The sequence below is a fragment of the Phyllobates terribilis genome, unplaced genomic scaffold, assembly GCF_046119375.1.
Source record: "Phyllobates terribilis strain yellow unplaced genomic scaffold, ASM4611937v1 Scaffold_4873__1_contigs__length_56390, whole genome shotgun sequence".
NCBI classification, from domain to species: Eukaryota; Metazoa; Chordata; class Amphibia; order Anura; family Dendrobatidae; genus Phyllobates; species Phyllobates terribilis.
This window is the reverse complement of record NW_027367622.1, coordinates 35,543-55,167: the sequence shown is the minus strand read 5'-3', so window position 1 is coordinate 55,167 and position 19,625 is coordinate 35,543. Positions and strand designations below refer to the sequence as shown.

Genomic DNA, 19,625 nt, shown 5'->3' with positions numbered 1-19,625 from the left:
CCAACAATCCTCAAACCTATGGTCTTCCTCAGCGCAACAACCACAACCTGGGGAGAAACCTTCATACCAGAGCTTGAAGGACAAAGGGGTCTCATCGAAATATATAATCTTGACAAACATAGGAGGGTTAGGAATTGTAGTGTTGATACAAAGCCTAGCGAACCGGTGTTTGTTACGAATATTGGATTAGTGTCAGATCTTATCAAGGTTCCATACTAATTACCATTTAGGATGAGGTTAAGACCAATGTCGTTTTGAAGAGAAAAGGGTAGGAAAGGGATTCTCACCCGAGGTCAGCAGTTTAGAGGATAATGTTATTAGGATCAAATTCTTGCACGTGTGGAATGACCACCAAAAGCTTACCCTGAACGTTATACGGGGGATTGTACCAAATGAGGTCACGAGCTTCTCGGTTCGCAAAAGTGAATAGCAGCCAGTGATGGTTAAGCTCGCCAATGATGACGTCTCCTTGAATTCCCTTTCCAGTCTCCTTGAGCTTTGCAATAATGGCCGTAGTCGAAATCTGAGCAGATGTATCAACTAGCTGAATGATGAGAGATAGGTGAGAACGGTGAGCTATTTGGTTTTTAATCTCCTGTGGTTCCAAAGGGTTGGGGAGGTCAGCCTCAAGGTGAGTAAAGTGAGCTTCAGTTGAGAGCACCAGTCCATCAGGGAAGAGAATTTGTTACTGTGCAAGATCAGCAGTCATCAAGGCAGCATCCTCAAACACCAGGGGATCATTAAATTGGTGAGGGAAGTCTTCCCCCTGAGAGATAGGAGGAATAGTTTAAAAGGAACCAGGGCTAAGGAGTTTGAAGAGTTTCCAGCATCAGGAATGGAATTCTGGTTATTTTGAGGATCAGTTGGTGGGAGATTGATGATTGCATCAACGAAGATTTGAGGGTTATCCATGGAAACGTTTTCAGTAGAGTAGAGATTGTTAAAGAGGAATGAGTTGGTGAAGAAGGAAGGATGCTCAAGAAGTGTATATATAGTAGAGGTGCTAACCAGGATGAAGTATGAGACCTTGTGCGAAGTTCTATGCGGTTGGAGATTGAAAAAACTTGCAGGAAAAATCATCACGACTGGGAAGCAGACAATAGAAGAACCAACCATAGAACGCCAAAGAAAAAAGTTTAGGGGAGAGCAAAATCTGGTAACTTATATTAGGGTTAATAGAGGAATAGCATGCAGTTACATGGAGACGCTTCAAATTCTGATGAGAAGCAGAGAGAGAAAGAGAATCTAAGGTTGAGTTCGGATCAATAGAAATCAGTAATACTAAGCCTAGGCCCAATAAGAAAAGAATCAGGCTCATTTTCTTGAAACAAAAGAGGGTAAATAAAAGCCCCAAATTGATTTCTAAGCTAGGTTTTTTGTCCGGCAAAACAGTTATCCAATTAAACTAGGAAATTCCAGAAGTAACACTTCCATAAATACAAACCCATTCCATTAATGAAGCAATGTAACTTAAGGCTAGCATATAATTAGGAGAGTAATGCATAGAAATGTTGGAGGAATTGAAACTTGATCGAATTCCCAAATCGTACAAACCCCCGCAAGGATAATCCTCGGAAATAGGCAGAGGGCAACAAAGAGCACCAATCGGGCCAGCTCCACAGGAAGACGAGGCGTCACCTAGCTCTAACCGCAAATCCATAGCTTTGTAGCTTTCGTCTCTCATTATGAGTCGAATGATTGAATTGAATAGGCTCGGGCGAAAACCTCCAGGCTAGATCTACAAAAGCCCCTTTTTGCATGCATCGAATACCTCAAGTACCCATTATCTAGCTCTATAGATCTGCAGAAAAAACGATTAACGATTTTGTAATTAAGAGCATTCAAAGCATTAGCAAAAGGGGTGATTTTACTTGTCTGGATTTTGGTTAAGATCGGAGCTGGAGAAAGGACCAGGTCCGAGAGAGAAACTAAACAGAAAAAAAGACACCAGGGAGGAGCTAAGCTCCATCCCCAAAGGGGAAACACCACCGAGCACCACCAGGAACAAACGTAAAGAGAGGAGGGAGAGAAAACCCTAAGAGAGAGAAAATGTCTGGATAATAATATGGGTCAATGACTTAACCACAACTTTTTACTGACTAACTATTGTGTGTAATATTTCAAATAACTTAGTTAATGGACACCCTATCTCTTGTACAGGGAGTTTTCATATTTTATTGAAGGATTTATTTTTAATCCCTAATAATTAGGTTGGGCTATCCATTGAAAGACTAGCCCTAGTCGTATAATATCTTTAAAAAAATACTAGAAAGAGTATCCCGTATATTATTCAAATTACATTTATAAATGCTATTTGGCTGCACCAAAAATACCTTTTGAAATTGCCTTCAAGGCGGACGGCTGCACTCTTAGATGTAATTAAATTAGTTTTACGGTTTGATTACATTAGTAGACTAAACTAGTGCTTAAACAACATGCTGCAGGATACCATCTGCATGAATAATGCATTTATGTGCGTCATGGATCACGATCATCATATGCATTTTCTTTGCTAAATAAAAATTTCCAAATTATAATGCAGATGCGGGCGCACGAATGAATGCATTTTTCGCATAATCACATACTAAAATACAAGAAGATACCTTTTTCTATTACTTACATAAATATCTCGAATTATAATAACCATTATTGATTGCTACGTGGACTCTGAACTGCAATGGAATCACGCCTCAACCAAGATTAGAAAATAAGAATCACAGTTCGCAATTATTGAATTTCTTACACATACACGAAGCGACAAAAATCAAAAACCAAATAACAAGTTTCCACCTTCCCATATAAAACGACCAAAGAATCCACTCTCAAGCATCTTCGGATCTTCCGATTAATCCAGCACACTCAGACTAAACAGCCATGTACAAGTTTGAAGGTAGATTGGAAGGGGTTTGTAACCACAGATGGCTGGTATTCGTGGTTTCAATGTGGATTCAGTCTTGTGCTGGAATTGGATATCTATTCGGGAGTATATCTCCCGTCATCAAGAGCGCCATGGGCTATAATCAAAGGCAGGTCGCACTTCTGGGCGTAGCGAAGGATTTGGGAGACAGCGTTGGATTCATTGCTGGAAGTTTGTGTGAGGTTTTGCCTATTTGGGCACTTCTCTTGATTGGTGTTGTGCAGAATTTTGTTGGGTATGGTTTGGTTTGGCTTGTTGTTACTGGTCTTTTGCCTTCCTTGCCTTTGTGGGTGGTGAGTATTTCATTTCTTTCTCTTATGATCATGGAACTCAACTCCGGTCAAAATATTACTAGACCTTTTTTCCCACTTACTATGTCTAAATGATCTTACCAAGAGGTTGTTTGGTATTCATATCATGACATAGAATATGAGTATGAAAATGATCGAGTATATGAATATCAAGTTGATGATATATTCATTTTGTACATACTCCATATACTTATTTTTATTAGGATATCACTTATATCCCCTTCTGCATCTTATCTATTTTACATACTGCTTCTAATCAAACTTATTTTTCTTGTTGATGAATACTATTATTATTCTCGAAAATATTAACAGATATATATATCATATCAAATGCAGATATAAGATATCAATCTCATATTCATACCTGATATTTGATATCTATATCCATACTATATATCGGATATCTTAAGATGAAAACAATTGAAATAAATTTATACTATTTTAAGTTCATTTGGGTTGGTTATCTTAAGCAACACAAGTAATGCTAAACACTTTTTTCAAGGGGGAAGATCACGTGAATATGTTTGTTCATGTTAGAACTTTAGGATGCATGTGAATTGTACATACAAACGTTGTGTTACTATATTCATAAGTCCTGATATGAACAAACATTTTCGTGGAAACTTTTCAAATAGACTAGTAGTATCAAAGTGTTGTTTTGTTCAATTGTTGCCAATTAAAGATCATTAACTCATCTAAATCAATGGTGATATTGACTATAGTTCTATTTTCCCAGCTATGCATTGCAATCTTTGTAGGAACAAACGGTGAGACATACTTCAACACAGCAACACTAGTCTCCTCGGTCCAGAACTTCCCGAAGAGCCGAGGCCCAATCGTCGGTATACTCAAAGGATTCGCCGGTTTAAGTGGCGCCATCCTAAGCCAAATCTACGACGTATTCAACTTCTCAAGCAAAAGCTTTCTTATACTCATGATCGCCGTTGGCCCTACTATATTAATCCTAGCTTTAATGTTCTTTGTTAGACCAGTAATGGGCCATAGACAAACAAGACCTTCGGATGGCCTAAGCTTCACTTTCGTCTACAGTATCTGCCTCCTACTCGCTGCTTATCTAATGGGAATCTTAATCCTAGAAGACGCTGTTAATCTCTCTGAATCCATAGTCCACATTCCTCTCCATCCTCCTCCTATTAATCCTTTTTGCACCGATCATAATCCCAGTTATATTAGCATTCTTTACAGACCAAAAATCCGCGACATCTACAGAACCTTTGTTGCCCGATGTTAAACCACAAGAGCTGAGGTTCTACTCAGTGAGGTTGAGAGTGAGGTTGAAGCTGAGATGATCGAGCCATCAATGAGGAAGAGGCGCATTGTTCATCTTCAAGTGAAGCTTTTTAAGGCTGCAGCTGAAGGAGCGTTGAGGGTGAAGAGGAGAAGAGGGCCGCATAGAGGTGAGAATTTCACGCTAGGGCAAGCATTGAGGAAAGCTGATTTCTGGCTTATGTTTGGCTCACTTGTTCTTGCTTCTGGATCGGGTGTTACGATAATTGACAATCTGGGTCAGATGTGTGAGTCTGTTGGGTATACGGATACGAGCATTTTCGTGTCGATTATTAGTATATGGAACTTTCTTGGGCGTGTTGGCGGTGGGTACTTCTCTGAGCTTGTTGTTAGGTAACATCTCTGCACTCATCTTTATCAACAGTTGGTTATATAGTTGTTCATTACGTGCAAACTGAAAATAGATAGATATGAACAAGGTTACAAACTTAAAAGTTTTCAAAAATACCCATTCTTATGACCGCAAGGCCACATATGTGTATTTTTTTTATCAAGCATATTAAGAAAACTATTAATGTGTAGTGAAGATCTAAGTTTTTCTCTCAATTTTAACACTTACCTCTTATTTAAACCATTAGAAAAAGAGAGAAAAGTCAATAAATCGAATTCCAATATAATTTTAGTGAGTTGGATGATAAATTATATTGAATCTTATAATGAAAAATATTATGAACAAGATTCCAAGGCTAAAATAACACACTTTAGAAAAGAGGTAGTATATACTAATTTTAATTTTTATGACGATATAACTAAAGCCATTTAAATTAAAAAAATTCTCTGATAACCCTGATTTTTTTTACAATTCTATGGAATATCTAAATATCTTATATGTTCCGCTTTATAACCATGAGTTTATAATATTTTCCATCAAATATCCATTAGTATTAAAATTATCCAAAACATTCATAAAACCCCTAAATTATATAAACCCTTAAGTCAAAATTTCCAAAATTCAAGAGCTAATACCTAAATTTAGCAATCTAGATACATACAAAATCACAATTAAATTCTTAATTTGAATAAATTGGCTATAATTAAATATATGGCTGAAGGTTACCCTATGTAAGACTTTTATATTTTGTAAAATTACCTAAACATCAAGTTACTAAGATGAATTTTCTTTTCAATTCTATAGTTATGTGTTTGCCTCTCCATTTATCCTATTTCAACTTCAATCTTCATGTACTCATTATCCAAATTCTGCTTATTCTTTGTTGATATGCTATACTCTCTCCGTTTTTTTCGTTTTAGCTATATTAATTTGTTTGTAAATACTTTTCTTTCAGAAAGTACGCATTCCCAAGACCAGTATCCATGGCGTTTATGCAGGTGATCATGGCAATGGGCCTATTCTACTACGCAATGGGATGGGCCGGCTCAATCTACGTAGTGACGGTTCTAGTAGGGCTCGGTTACGGGGCCCACTGGGCCATCGTCCCGGCTGCAGTTTCGGAGCTGTTTGGGCTTAAAAGCTTTGGAGCTCTCTACAACTTTCTGACTCTAGCTTCACCCGCAGGCTCCCTTATCTTCTCTGGTGTAATAGCAAGTGGTATATATGACTATGAAGCAGAAAAACAAGCTGCTTCTAATCGAATTCTTGGAGATGATACGTTGACTTGCACAGGCACGATTTGCTATTCGACCACGTGCGCTATATTGTCGGGATTGTGTGTTGTTGCGGTTGTGTTGAGTATGATTGTTGTTCATCGTACGAGGAGCGTCTATACTCAGCTCTATTCAAGATCGAACACTTGAGAAAATGGCAGCTTTGGAGAATGACTGTCACTCGGTACTGTAGATAAGAAGAAACGATGTGATGTGAATACACATCCAGACCCAGTTACTCTATGGATGTAATAAATCTTGCATTGAACAGCTCTATTCATTTTGTTCTATTTCTGGTGATTAGTCTATATATTCAATATATATATTTTGTAATCAATTGTATTCCGTTTATACTATAATATATCAAGAGTGTGTTTGGCATTACCGTAAAGGTGTTTAACGTTGTAAAAGATAATGATGTTTGGTAAGTAGCGATAGAAGTAGCGTTTTTTATAGAGATTTTTGCAGTAAATCACCTGTTATATAGCGTTTTTTTACAGTAAACCACCTTTATAGTTAACTTTTCAAGAAATCGCCCAAACGTTACGTTTTTATTACAAATCACCACCCATATTCTTATTTCATTAGATTCGACGTTAAATAGCGGTGAAAAATCCATTTTATTTCTCGAAACTTCGAATATTTACGTGGGTATTGCCAGGTTTGCCCCTAAATTTCTTTTTTCTCTCTTCCCTACTCTTCCCTTATAGTTGAATTGGATCCACATTTTGATTAACGGGTGTCATGTTAATGCGGATCCCCTGACCGCCTTCCTGGCTCTGACTTGCTCCTCCCCAATACTCCTATTTTCTCCATTTTCACTGAGTTCGGATTCGGTGTTCTTGGAGCTATTCTCGTAGAATTTTCTTCCTAAACATCCTCGCAAATCTCTGCTTTACCCATCTCTTTTCCGTTCATTACCGATTAGGAAACTGGCTTTTTGCGAATTTGCTCAATTTTCAAGAAATTTGTCTCCTTGTCGCATTTGTTTTCATGCTCTGTTTTTATTGTGATCCCCATAACCGACTCGCCAGATAATAGAAACGTTCAGATTTGGAGAAAACGTTCAGATTTGGAGAAAAAATAATTCAGTGTAAAAAACAAAACGTTCAGATTTGGAGAAAAAATAATCCGGAAGAGAGGATCTATGCGGCGATCCAAAAGAGAAGATCTATGCGGCGATCCCCATAACCGAGTTCAGATTTGTTTTCATGCTCTGTTTTTGATGGTGATCCCCATAACTGACTCGCCAGATAGGAAGATCTATGCGGCGCCGATCGGCACCGCACTAGAATCAATGCATTCTCCAGCGGAATTCGACTCTCTCTCGAACTCCAGTTTCTCTCTTCTTCCTCCTCACCACCTTCCTTGTGTACCGTCGGATTCGACTTTTTTTCCGACAAATTAGTCCGGACCCAGAATTTCCCGCAGCGGAAGAACGAAACCGATTTACGCCACGGTGGCCGGAAGCAGAGGGTCGTCGGATTTCCGACCTAGTAGCAAAACCGTCACTGACGGCGGTGGCATCAACGGGTTTCCGTTTGCCGGGAGCTTTTTTCTTGACGCCGGATTTTGGTTTGCAGGAACGGCGGACGTGGACTTGGCCTATGCAGGTAACCTTTGGAGAAGAAGGCACTTGGTGGGCATCAATGTCGGTGGTTCTCTTCCTTCTAGTGAAGACGGAGCATGAGTGACGTGAGGACGGCCACGACTTCTGCTGCTGACGTTGCTCCTGAGAAATCGCATTAATGGCAGCGGGTACTTGTTAGCCCGACTTGGACTAGGAACGCCTATTGCCGACGTGAGGACCGGCCACGACTTCTGCTGTCGGTGGTTCTATTTCTTCTTTTCTCTGTTATTTTGGGTGCGAGGAAGAAGAGATATCAACAAACACATATGTATGGCTCTCTCTAGTTCTGTTTGTAGATTATTTGGGTTTTTTCTGTCACTGTTTGCAGGTTATTTGGGCTTTTCCGGTGACTTTCTCCTCCAGAAAGAGAAAGAGATATCAACATACACATATGTATACCCACGTAAATTTTTGGATGTTTCGAGGGGTAAAATGGTAACAGAACACCATTTAACGTCTAACCTAACGGATTATGGATATGGGTGTTGATTTGTAATAAAAACGTAAAGTTTGGATAGTTTATTGAAAAATCAACTATAAGGATAGTTAACCGTAAAAATCACTATATAACGGATAGTTTATTACAAAAATCTCTTATTTATATTAGTTACATTTAAAACATTACTTATCAATGCTAGTATCATTAGCTTTTAAAAATTGTAATTTGAACGACAACTTCTACCATTATTTGAAACTATACCGTGTGTCTGACAAATAAAGCCAAAGTCTTGTTTTTATTAATTGGTTATTATCTTGTTATACAAAAGAGGAAATATTATTCTTTGTGATTGTCATGAAAAAATGGTTAACATTGTTTTTAGCGGATATTATAAATGACCATTTTCAACATATTTTTAATCTTAAATCATTTTAAAATTTAAATTATAATCGGTTTATTTGAAAAAACCCTACATTAATGTTAGAATATTTATTAAATATTAATATATTTTTTGGCTTATGTTTCATTCGGTTTAATCATAAAATTTAAGTTTATATTATAGATAGAGTTTTAACATTAAAGTCGATACCATGATGGATCGGTTTCGGTTAACTACGTTAAAATTTAGGTATAATGGTTAACCCTTCTCCCTTGCCTAATAATAATTACTTTCTCTCATAAAAGATATATTTGCAAGTTGTACCGTCATTTTGTACAATCAATGGTGGTTACTTAATTCCACAATTGGTGGTTTTAATTACAATCTACTGAGAAAAAGAAGATAACCACTTCTCTGAAAAGAACAGAGAGTAACCGAGAGAAAGAATTCAAGATATAAAAGATTTGTTCTTCTCCATCAAGGAACAATTAAAAGAGAAGGTTAAGGGAGGAAAATCAATTATAAAAGATTGATTCAATAAAAGGGTCAAGCATGAATAAATGTTAGTTCTTCCTATCTCTCTTTATGGTAAAATCTTTTATAAAATTTAAACAATTCTAGATCCTTTTGGGGTTGATTTCATTAAACGAAATCATTAAATTTCTTACAATTGGTATCACAATGGTTTAGAATTGTTTAATTCACCATCTGAATGAATCAGAGTAAGTTTTACATTGTAGTTACCTACATGAATTGAATTCGCCGATCATGAATTCCATTTCCGGTCACATATATATTGCCGATTACATATGAATTACATCTTAATGCTTCCGCTTGATGATTTTGTCATGAAATGTTGATAGAATATAAGAATGATTTACTAGTGTTAAAATATAAATGACAAGTTAGTCACCAAAGTGGCCATGTTGCATAGTATTTAGACATTGAAAATAAAAAAATCATAGTAACTCTGTTGGTTATGATAATAGAGATGCTATAATGACATGAGCGTATTAATGATCAATAGATTTTATTACCCATGTTCTAGGAGATCGCCCAAATGTGATAATTGGATTTGGTTAATAATATAAAAGGATTAGTCATTTTATTACCTTTGGGTATGTATACCCCAAGGTAGCATGCTTATTTGATGTGTGTATATTACGACTAATTATTAAATTTTATATTTTGCATCGATGATAGTGCTTTTGTTTAAGTATTTCCCAAAGGTTGCTTGAATGCTTGCTTTAAAGTTTATATACCTGTTAATCTGAATAACAGTCGCATAGTACGAATAGGTAAGCGTGTGTAAATATTGCAACTTCATCAAAAATATTTGAACCTGCAAACTCTGTTGTGAAGTTCAATTGGCTAAACTATGATGAATGGTCTGAACAGATCCGGTTCACACTGGGTATGATGGATTTGGACCTTGCAATCATAATGGATAAAACCCCCAATCATTACAAATAGTAGCTCCGAAAATGAAAAATCTCATAGAGAGGCTTGTGAGCGATCTAATAGGCTGAGTTTGAACCTTATGAGGATATCGACGGCAGAAAGTATTAGGCCATATATGCCTAAGACAGAGATTGCAAGGAATTTCATGCTGAAAATTAAGGAGTGTTCACAATCGAATTTGGATACAAGTCTATTGTAGCCAGCCTATGTGCGAGCTGACTACGGAAAAGTTTGACCGGTCTCAGTCTATCCATGATCATGTGACACACATGCCAAACTTGGCAGCAAAGTTGAAGACCTTAGGGATGGAAGTAAATGAGACCTTCTTGGTCCAATTCATATGAACTCTCTATCTATTGAGTTTAGCCAGTTCCAGGTGAACTACAACACCATTAAAAATAAATGGAACTATCAAGAATTGAAGGCTATGTTGGTTCAAGAGGAGGCGAGATTAAAGAAGATGAAGGATCAAGTTGCTAATCTCGTTGGTCTTGGAAGTGCTAGCAACAGTAAAGGAAAACCAAGTATGAAAGACAAGAAGAAGGATACGGCTTTCATAAAGGGACCGGAGAGCCAAGTCCGTAAGGAAAAGAAGTGACGGGACACTTCAAGAAAGATTGTTTGAAAAGGAAGGCTTGGTTTGACAAGAAAGATATGCATTATGTTTCTGTATGCTATGCGTGGAACCTTATATAAGTACCTAATAATACTTTGTGGATAGATTCTGGTGCTACTACTCATGTGTCTCATATTAAGCAGGGATTTAGTTCGATTCAGCCCATAAGTGGAGTTGAACAACACTTGTTCATGGGAAACAGAATGAAGGCACGAATTGAAGGCATTGTGATAGATTGATCTTGGCCATAGGTTGTCATGAAGATTTTGAAGGTTGTCTCTATGTACCAGAGTGCACTAGAAATCTTGTTCCCGTAAGTAGATTGCACAATTTTGGTTTTGAGATTATGTTTGGACGTGATCGTTTTTCATTATACTAAAATGATTACCTTTATGGTACTGATATTTTTTTATTCATTCACTTTAAAAGTTTATCTTGATGCTAACTTTTCTGAATCTTTGTTTAATATAGAAAGTAGAGGCATTAAATGTAGTGCATCTAATGAAAGATATGCTCTCTTGTGGCATCAAATATTAGTTCATATTTCCGACGAAAGAATAATGAGTTGGTAAAGAATGAAATTCTTCCTCAATTTTATTTTAGTGACTTAGATGTGTTGATAGAATGCATTAAAATAAACAAGACTAAACACTACAAAGAAACCATCCACGAGGAGCATTCATCTTATTGAGTTAATACATACTGATATTTGTGGCCCTTTTGACACTCCTTGGAGTGGTGAAAAGTACTTCATCATCTTTATAGATGATTTCTCTCGTCATGGATATACATATTTGTTGCATGAAAATCTCAATTGGTGAATGTTCTTGAGGTGTTCATTGATGAGGTGGAAAGTGAATTATATAGAAAAGTAAAAATAGTGAGATCTGATAGAGGTGGTGAGTTTTATGGAAAATTCAATTAGAGTGGACAATGTCCAGGTCCATTTGGAAAATTACTTGAAAGTAGAGGCATTTGTGCACAATATACAACGACGGGCACTCCTCAGCAAAATGGTGTAGCTGAGAGGCAGAACTGTACATTAATTGGTACGGTTAGGAGCATGTTAAGCAATTGACTTTACCTCTTTAATTGTGAATTTATGCATTAAAGATTGTAACATATGTGCTTAACATGGTTCCTAGTTAAGCAGTTTCTAAGACTCCTTATGAACTATGGACAGGAAGGAAACCTAGTTTAAGACATCTTCGTGTTTGGGAATGCCCGGTAGAAGTAAGGTTGTATAACCCAAATGAAAAGAAACTTGATTCTAAGACTGTCAGTGGATCATTAATGGGCTATCCTGAAAAGTCAAAGGGGTATGTATTTTATTGTCCTAACCATAGTACAAGAATAGTTGAGAAGGGAAATGCTAGGTTTATTCAAAATGGTCAAACTAGTGGAAGTGGTGAACCACGCAAGGTGGACATACATGAAATTCAAGTTGAAGTTCATTCACCTGTTGTTGCACGTAAGGCTGTTGATCCTGTTGTTGTATCACAATCGAATGACACAATTGAACAACATGAAGATGTGCCAACCCACTAGATGACATTATAGTTGATGAACTTGTCACAATTCAAGAAGAGATTAGTATACCACAAGAACCATTAAGGCGATCTGTAAGGGAAAGAAAATCTGCCATTCTAGATGATTATGTGATTTACACTATTGAAAGTGAATGTGACTTAACCATTAATGATGACCCGATCTCAGTAAGAAAAGCCATGGAAAGTGACAACTCTGAAAAGTGGTTGATTTTCATGGAAGAAGAAATGAAATCTATGAGTGACAACGAAGTTTGGGACTTAGTAGAGTTGCCGAAAGGAATCAAGACTATTGGGTCTAAATGGGTCCAAAAGGCTAAACGAGACATAAATGAAAATATTGAAAGGTATAAGGATAGACTTGTTGCTAAAGCCTTTATTCAAAAACATGGCATTGACTATAAAGAAACCTTCAATCTAGTATCAAAGAAGGATTCTTTAAGGATTGTTTTAGCATTGGTGGCTCATTGTGATCTCGAGCCTCACCAAGTGGATGTGAAAACCGGCTTTCTGAATGGAGAGCTTGAGGAAGAAGTATTTATGGACCAACCTAAAGGATTCTTGGCTACATGGAATGAACAAAAGCTATGTAAGATGAGAAAATCAATATATGGGCTAAAAAAAGCTTCTAGACGATGGTATTTAAAGTTTAATGATATCATCACGTCATATGGATTTGTAGAGGTCACCGTTGATCGGTGTATGTATATGAAGATCAGTGGGAGCATATTTGTTATTTTAGTCTTATTTGTTGATGACATATTGCTTGCTGAAAATGACAAGGGTGTGCTACATGATGTAAAGAAATATCCCTCTAAGAACTTTGAAATGAAGGATATAGGTGAGGCATCTTATGTGATTAGAATAGAAGTATTTCGAAATAGATCACAAGGATAGTTGAGTTTGTCTCATAAAGGCTATAACAATAAGATCTTAGACATATTTAGAATGGAAAATGCTTTGCAGGAATAGTTGTTATTCAGAAAGGGGAGAAGTTTAGTAGAATGCATTGTCCATGAAATGAATTGGAACACAAGGAAATAGATGGAAACCTCAAGCCCCTTCTCACCAGACTTTCATGGCCATCCATTCGCTCCTCTTCATCTTCAACCAAGAAGCATCCGCTCCTTGCCGAACCAGAACAAGAGGAGGACGAAGACGAATAATCGAATTAGGGATATGAAATTAGGTCAAGCTCCGAATTAGGGACTAGGGAGTGTGAAGAATCGAGCGAGGTTGAATTCAAATTGAGATCGTCCAGGTTTGAAGAATCGAATTATGCCAAGCTCCAAATTAGGTGGAATTCAAATTATGGACTATGGAGGTTGAATTCAACTAGGGAGTGTGAAGAACCGAGGGAGGTCAAATTAAGGACTAGGTCAGATTCAAATTGGGATATGATATTAGGTTAAACTCTGAATTTGAAGAGGAAGAAGAACAATCGAGCGAGGTTGAGTTGAGTTGTGGTTTTGTGTGCTTTTGATGGTGTTGGAGCTCGTGATATCTTATCCTAGATCATGAAGCATGTTCGGAAAAGAAATTGTCGTTTATTTGATCTTGAGTTATTATCCTTCATATGTCACTTGGATAGAAACAACTTTTGCATATTCTATAGATTCATTATCATGTGCTTGCATAAGACAGACATAGATCAAGTTTGGGGAACTGATTGATGCCATCCGTGTTGGGTTAAGTTTAGAGTTGTTTTGAGTCTTGCATTGTTTTGATTTGAGGATTTTTGTTAAAGTCGGAGTCTACGCCTTTTCCTTGATGATTGCAGGTACTTTGGATCTAAAGTGTAGATTGACAACCACTGCTTTCAAGTTTTTCCATACTCGCTGAGACGGACGTGCATATTGTGGAGTAGTTAGTTGCAGCTTACTCGAGGACGAGCAAGGTCTAAGTGTGTGGGTGTTTGATAGGTGATATCTCGTATATCGCATCCAGTGGTCGTTAGAGTCAGCTATAGGTGATTTGGCATTGTTATGAAGTATATTACTGTAATCTGGATATTGCGAAGCAAAGGTGTTCTTCATAAAAATTACAGACATCAGAGAGAAGACAAAGGGAAGATTTCCAAAGGAGAGAAGCCACGATCGCACACACGATGGCGTAGCCGTGCAGAGCTATAGAGGTCAAGGCGTGACCGCACCATTGTTCGCGAGCCAGTATACCACTTTCTTCCTAGGTGCGACTGTGCCCCTGTCTGGGCCGAGAGCGCGCGAGTCCATCACTTACAGGATTACTTCGGGCCTTTTAACTCTTTTCTAACGGAGTTTCGGGCTGGGCTTTTTAGTAGTAGTTGCTTTATGTTTTTAGGTTAATAAATATGATTTGGAGCTTTGCCTCCAACCTATCCTTCATTAATTCGTTTTATTTATGTTCTTTAGAGAACTATGTCGGAGTAGTCTCTTTTGCTTTGTTCAACAAGTTGAAGCCTTTGGATGATTAGTTTGTAAGACTTCTACTTTGGTTCTTATTCATATTTCGTTTGTTTCATCTCTCTTGCACTTAATTATTCTATTGGATATGATTTATCTGTCTAGCCTGATCATCTAGGTAGAATAGATCTATTCATATTGCTAGATATGACTTGTCTAAGTTGGAGAGTCTTATCATTAGGTAGCAAATCGATTGCATGACCTAGTTGTGATTGTGATTGTTGAGAGAGTTGATTGTGTGTTAAATATCAACTTTAAGTCAATGGTACTACATGTACCTATCTATTCATGAGTTCATTGCTGCTTGATTATTAAATTTTGATAGTTTCAGGGTTGTAGATGAGTAAGGGTTATTAGGAATAGTTGGACTATTAAATATACAAGAACAATGATTAGGACAACCATAACATATGAATTATGAGATGAACCTGATAGTCATTAGAAGTCATTGATCAACCAATCTATCCATTGTGTGAATACTTTTTGAAAGAAGTGCTTTCCCAGTATTGTTTTCCAATCATCTTTGTTAGTTAAGTTGCATTAATTCCCCCTTGGTTACTTTAAAGTTGATTACATTCAATTTACAAGAATTGATTACTTGACTCCATAGAATATTCGACCCTTTCTTGCCACTTTATTAGTTAGAGTAGTTGGTTAGGAATTATTAGCTTGACTAGGCATAATGACACACGCTTCTATGGCCCGTCAGTTGTTAAAATAAGTTTAACAAGATAAAAAATGGTGAACATAGCATTTTGAACATAGGGTTATAAAAAGATTATAAACATAATAACAAAATAACAAACACGGAAGAATACGGTTAGATATTTACTCCGAAAGAATACGGTTAGATGTGTACAACTAAAATAGACACTAGAAAATTGTGAACTTAAGTTGGTACATGTATACAACTAAAATAAACTATAATTTTTTTAGTAAGATAGAAAATGCGCATTTTATATATAGAACTACAGAATATGATTAGATGTTAAAATCCCCACCTAATTTTCCACAATACAGAAATGGATCCAGACAGTAGTTGGATGTATCAGAGACACATGAGAGAGTTCTAACCCCAACATTCCATGAGAATGTGAGAGAGTTTATCCAGTTTGCTTTATGTCATCCTACTTGTATGAGTGGAGCACATACTAAATGCCCATGCTTTAAGTATATGTGTAGAAATAAAAGCTATCGAGATATCGAGGAGGTGAAATTACATATTTTGAAGAATGGGTTTGTGAAAGGTTAATCAAGTATGGGTTTTATATGGCGAGGGGACTGTTTTGAATCCCCATCCCCTGTCAGAGAACAATTTAGAGGGGGATGAGTTCGGTTTCACTCAAAGACTTGATTCTTGATGCCGCCAGTCCAGAAGTAGTGTTCTAGGAAGATGAGCTCTCGAATGCAGAAGCTCAGAGTTTTTTGATATGATGAGAGGGGAAAAAGAAAGGCCTGGTAATAGAAGACACTCTCCATTTTCTGCATCTACTAAAATGATAGATATAAGAGCTACTTCCGGAGGACAACAAGATGCCAACAAAATTTGCTAATATAAAGAAGGTGGTTAAGGGTTTGGGATTGCTGGTTGAGGTTATCAACTTTCGTGTCTATAATTGCATGATTTACTGGGGGGTTGAGGACGCAAATTTAAGGTACTGCAAAGTTTTTAATTACCCACGGTGGAAACCTTTGACCCAAGGCAAATCTGTAAGAAGAAAGGCTAAATTCCCTATAAGAAAATGTTTTATTTTCCAATAACTCGGAGACTACAGAGGTTGTATGCTTCGAAATCCACTGTCCAACATATGACGTGGCAGACACAGACCATCAAATGGTTGGTAATAAGATGTGCCGCCCGTTTGACTCACCGACCTGGAAACATTTTAGTGAGTTGCATTCTGATTTTACCGATAAAGTGAGAAATATCTGATTGGGCTTATGATCTTATGGGTTTCAACCATTTAGCAAATACGGGCAGCAATATTCCTCATGGACAGTTATTTTGACACCCTACAATCTCCCCCCAGGCATGTGCATGAAGGATGAGTTTATATTTTTGACGGTTTTGGTCATGGGGCCTAGAAATCCGTAACAATAAATGGATATTTTCTACAACCGTATATTGCAGAGTTAAACCAATTGTGCGAGTATGGAGTCAAAACATACGACGTTCATAAATGCCAGAATTTCCAATTGAAAGCGACTCTTATATGGATAATTAATGATTTTTTTGCCTATTTTGTTGTCTGGTTGGAGAACTGCTAGTAGGCTAGCCTACCCTTACTGCATGGAAGAGATAGATGCATTCACGCTTCCCAAGAGTGGTAAACAATCGTGGTTTGATTTCTCCCGAAAGATTTGCATCCGCGCCACCCATATCGTAGAAATGTCACTGAAATTTGAAAACGTAAACAAGAGAGAAAAAGGTTAACGGGGATGAGAATTGGAGATGAATTATTAGCTGAGTTGGACCGTCTGGGGTTTAAGAAGGCATATGAGCCTGGTGCGAACGATACTAATGCATTACTGTCCAAAAAACATGGGTGGAATAAAGAAGTATCTTTTGGGATTTGCCTTATTGGAGAACAAATCTCATTAGGCACAATCACTGTGTCATGCACGTTGCGAAAAATGATTTGATAACGTTTTTAATGCCGTGCTCAATGTCCCGGGAAAATAAAAGACAATGCAAAATCTAGGAAAGAGTTGAATGAGATTTGTGATCGGCCCGAGTTAGCTAAAGATACAACCACTGGGAGATTTCCAAAAGCAACATATTCTTGGATACGGATTCAAAAAGAGTTTTGCTTGAGTGGATACAAAAAATAAATTTTCCAGACGGGTACGCGTCTAACTTGTCCAGATGTGCCAATCCTAAAAATTTGAAAATGCATGGGATGAAAAATCATGACTACCATGTATTTATGCAGCAACTTCTTCTAATCGCTCTTTGGGAGCTTCTACCGAAAGAAGTGTGGGAACCATCACTATTAGAAATCAGGCTTTTAGTGACAGAATTTAGCAACATAATTGTCATCCGTCACGAACTCTAGTAAATAGAGACGGATTTCGCAACGGAATGCAATTCCTTCATTAATTTTAATGAAAACGGGGATCCAGGATTTAGTGACGGAAAATCCGTCACTAGCAAAATTAAGGATTTAGAGACGGATTTTCCGTCTATAAATCCGTCGCTAGCAAAATTCAGGATTTAGTGACGGATTTCCGTCACTAATCGTTGTGGCCAAAACCTCCCTCTAATTTAGTGGTGGTTAGCGACGGATTTGGTAATCCGTCGCTAATCTTTGATTTTAGTAGTGACGGATTTCCGTCGCTAATTTAGGCAGTCAAAATCCCCGCCTAAGTTTTTCGAATTTTTTATTTCGAAAGTAGGCGGTCAAAACCCCGACCAAATTAGCTACGGATTACCAAATCCTTCACTAAATTCCCGCCTTTTTTTGAATTTTCGTTACAAAATTAGGCGGTAAAAAAAGCCGCCCAAAATTAGCGACGGATTTGATAATCCGTCGCTAAATCCGTTGCTAATATCCTATTAGTGACAGATTTAGCGACGAATAAATCCGTCGCTAATCCGTCAAGTTCTATTTAAGGCCCCCCGATTTCCTCCTTCACCTAAAACCAGTTTTGCCCCTACGAATTCGCTCTCTTGCCTCACCTCTTCACCACCACCGGTTGCTTCTCCTTCGGTGGCTTCTAGATTTTAATTTTTTTTTGGTTTTCCAACTTGTTATTTTTTAGTTTTTGGTCTCTAACTTATAAGTTACCTTCAATTTAATGTTGCATTTGATTTGAATGTTAATGCTAATGTTGGATTTGGTTTTGATTTGAGTGTTAATGTTACATTTGTTTTGAATATTGTGTTTGGTTAAACTTGATACAGATTCCGTGTGTTAATCTTGCTACGGATTCCATTGAAATCAAACAAAATTGGCGAAATTGTGCGGTGGAATAGCGAAGGATTTTGTCACCAAACCGTCGCTAAATCGCTCACATGGGGTCGGAGATGTTAGGCTTTGGCGACAGAATTAGTGACGAATTTCCGTTGCTAAATCCGTCGCTAATTCCGTCGTCCTTTTGTCTCGCTGGGGAGATGTGATTAGCGATGGAAATCCGTCGCTAATTCCGTCACGAATTTGGAGACGGACCACGGATCCGTCGCTCTATTGTTTTACGACAAAAATTAGCGGGACGGACATGGTTCGTCGCAAATCCATCACTAACCAAATTTAGCGATGGATTTACCTTGTTTAGCGACAAAAAAATCCGTCGCTAAACAAGATTATTCTAGTAGTGCCTTAACGGAGCTGAGTAATTTCTTCCGGGATTTAACTTCCACTGACATAAGAAGATATAAATCATTTGGATCTTGAAATTCCAAAAATATTGTGCAGGTCGGACTGTATATCCCCGCCTAGTTTTTTCAGCTCTATGGAGCATCTCCTTGTGCATCTTCCATCTGAGGCAATGATGGCAGAGCCGATTCAATATCGTTGTATGTATCCATTTGAAATGTATTGAATGTATTTTTCGGTGTTTCTCCACCCATTTATTCAATATATAATTAATATATATGTGTGCACAAATATTTGAGAAAATTGAAAAAATGGTCGGCAATAAAGGCATGGTGGAAGGAAGCATTAGCCGCTGATATTTGCAATAAGGAATCACAAAATTTGCATCATATTATTTTTTCAAAGGTGATCCGATTTTACCCGAGCGGTTGGGAAGAAATGAAACTTGTGATATGGGCGTCGATGACAATGTCAATAGACTATCATTTTTCAATCCGAAGGGACAGCCGCTGCATGGTAGCACCAAGAGATATCTTGATGACGCTAAGATTACGCTGCTAGGACCTATGTTCTTTTGAATTGTCCCGAAATCGAAGCTTGTAGAAAGTAAGCATTAATATATAGTGCAATCTTATACCTACTCGACAAATGCGAT

The 19,625-nt window shown here is 37.5% G+C and overlaps 1 protein-coding gene across 1 annotated transcript; it reads left to right on the top strand.

Annotated features, from left to right (window-relative positions):
- The first annotated feature begins 2,874 nt into the window (after positions 1–2,874).
- Positions 2,875–6,291, top strand: LOC141249633 (uncharacterized). Its single transcript, XM_073669716.1, is given in 5 exon segments — positions 2,875–3,210; positions 3,965–4,357; positions 4,359–4,488; positions 4,491–4,869; positions 5,823–6,291. Coding segments are annotated over 5 exon segments (1,707 nt in total).
- The last annotated feature ends 13,334 nt before the right edge of the window (positions 6,292–19,625 follow it).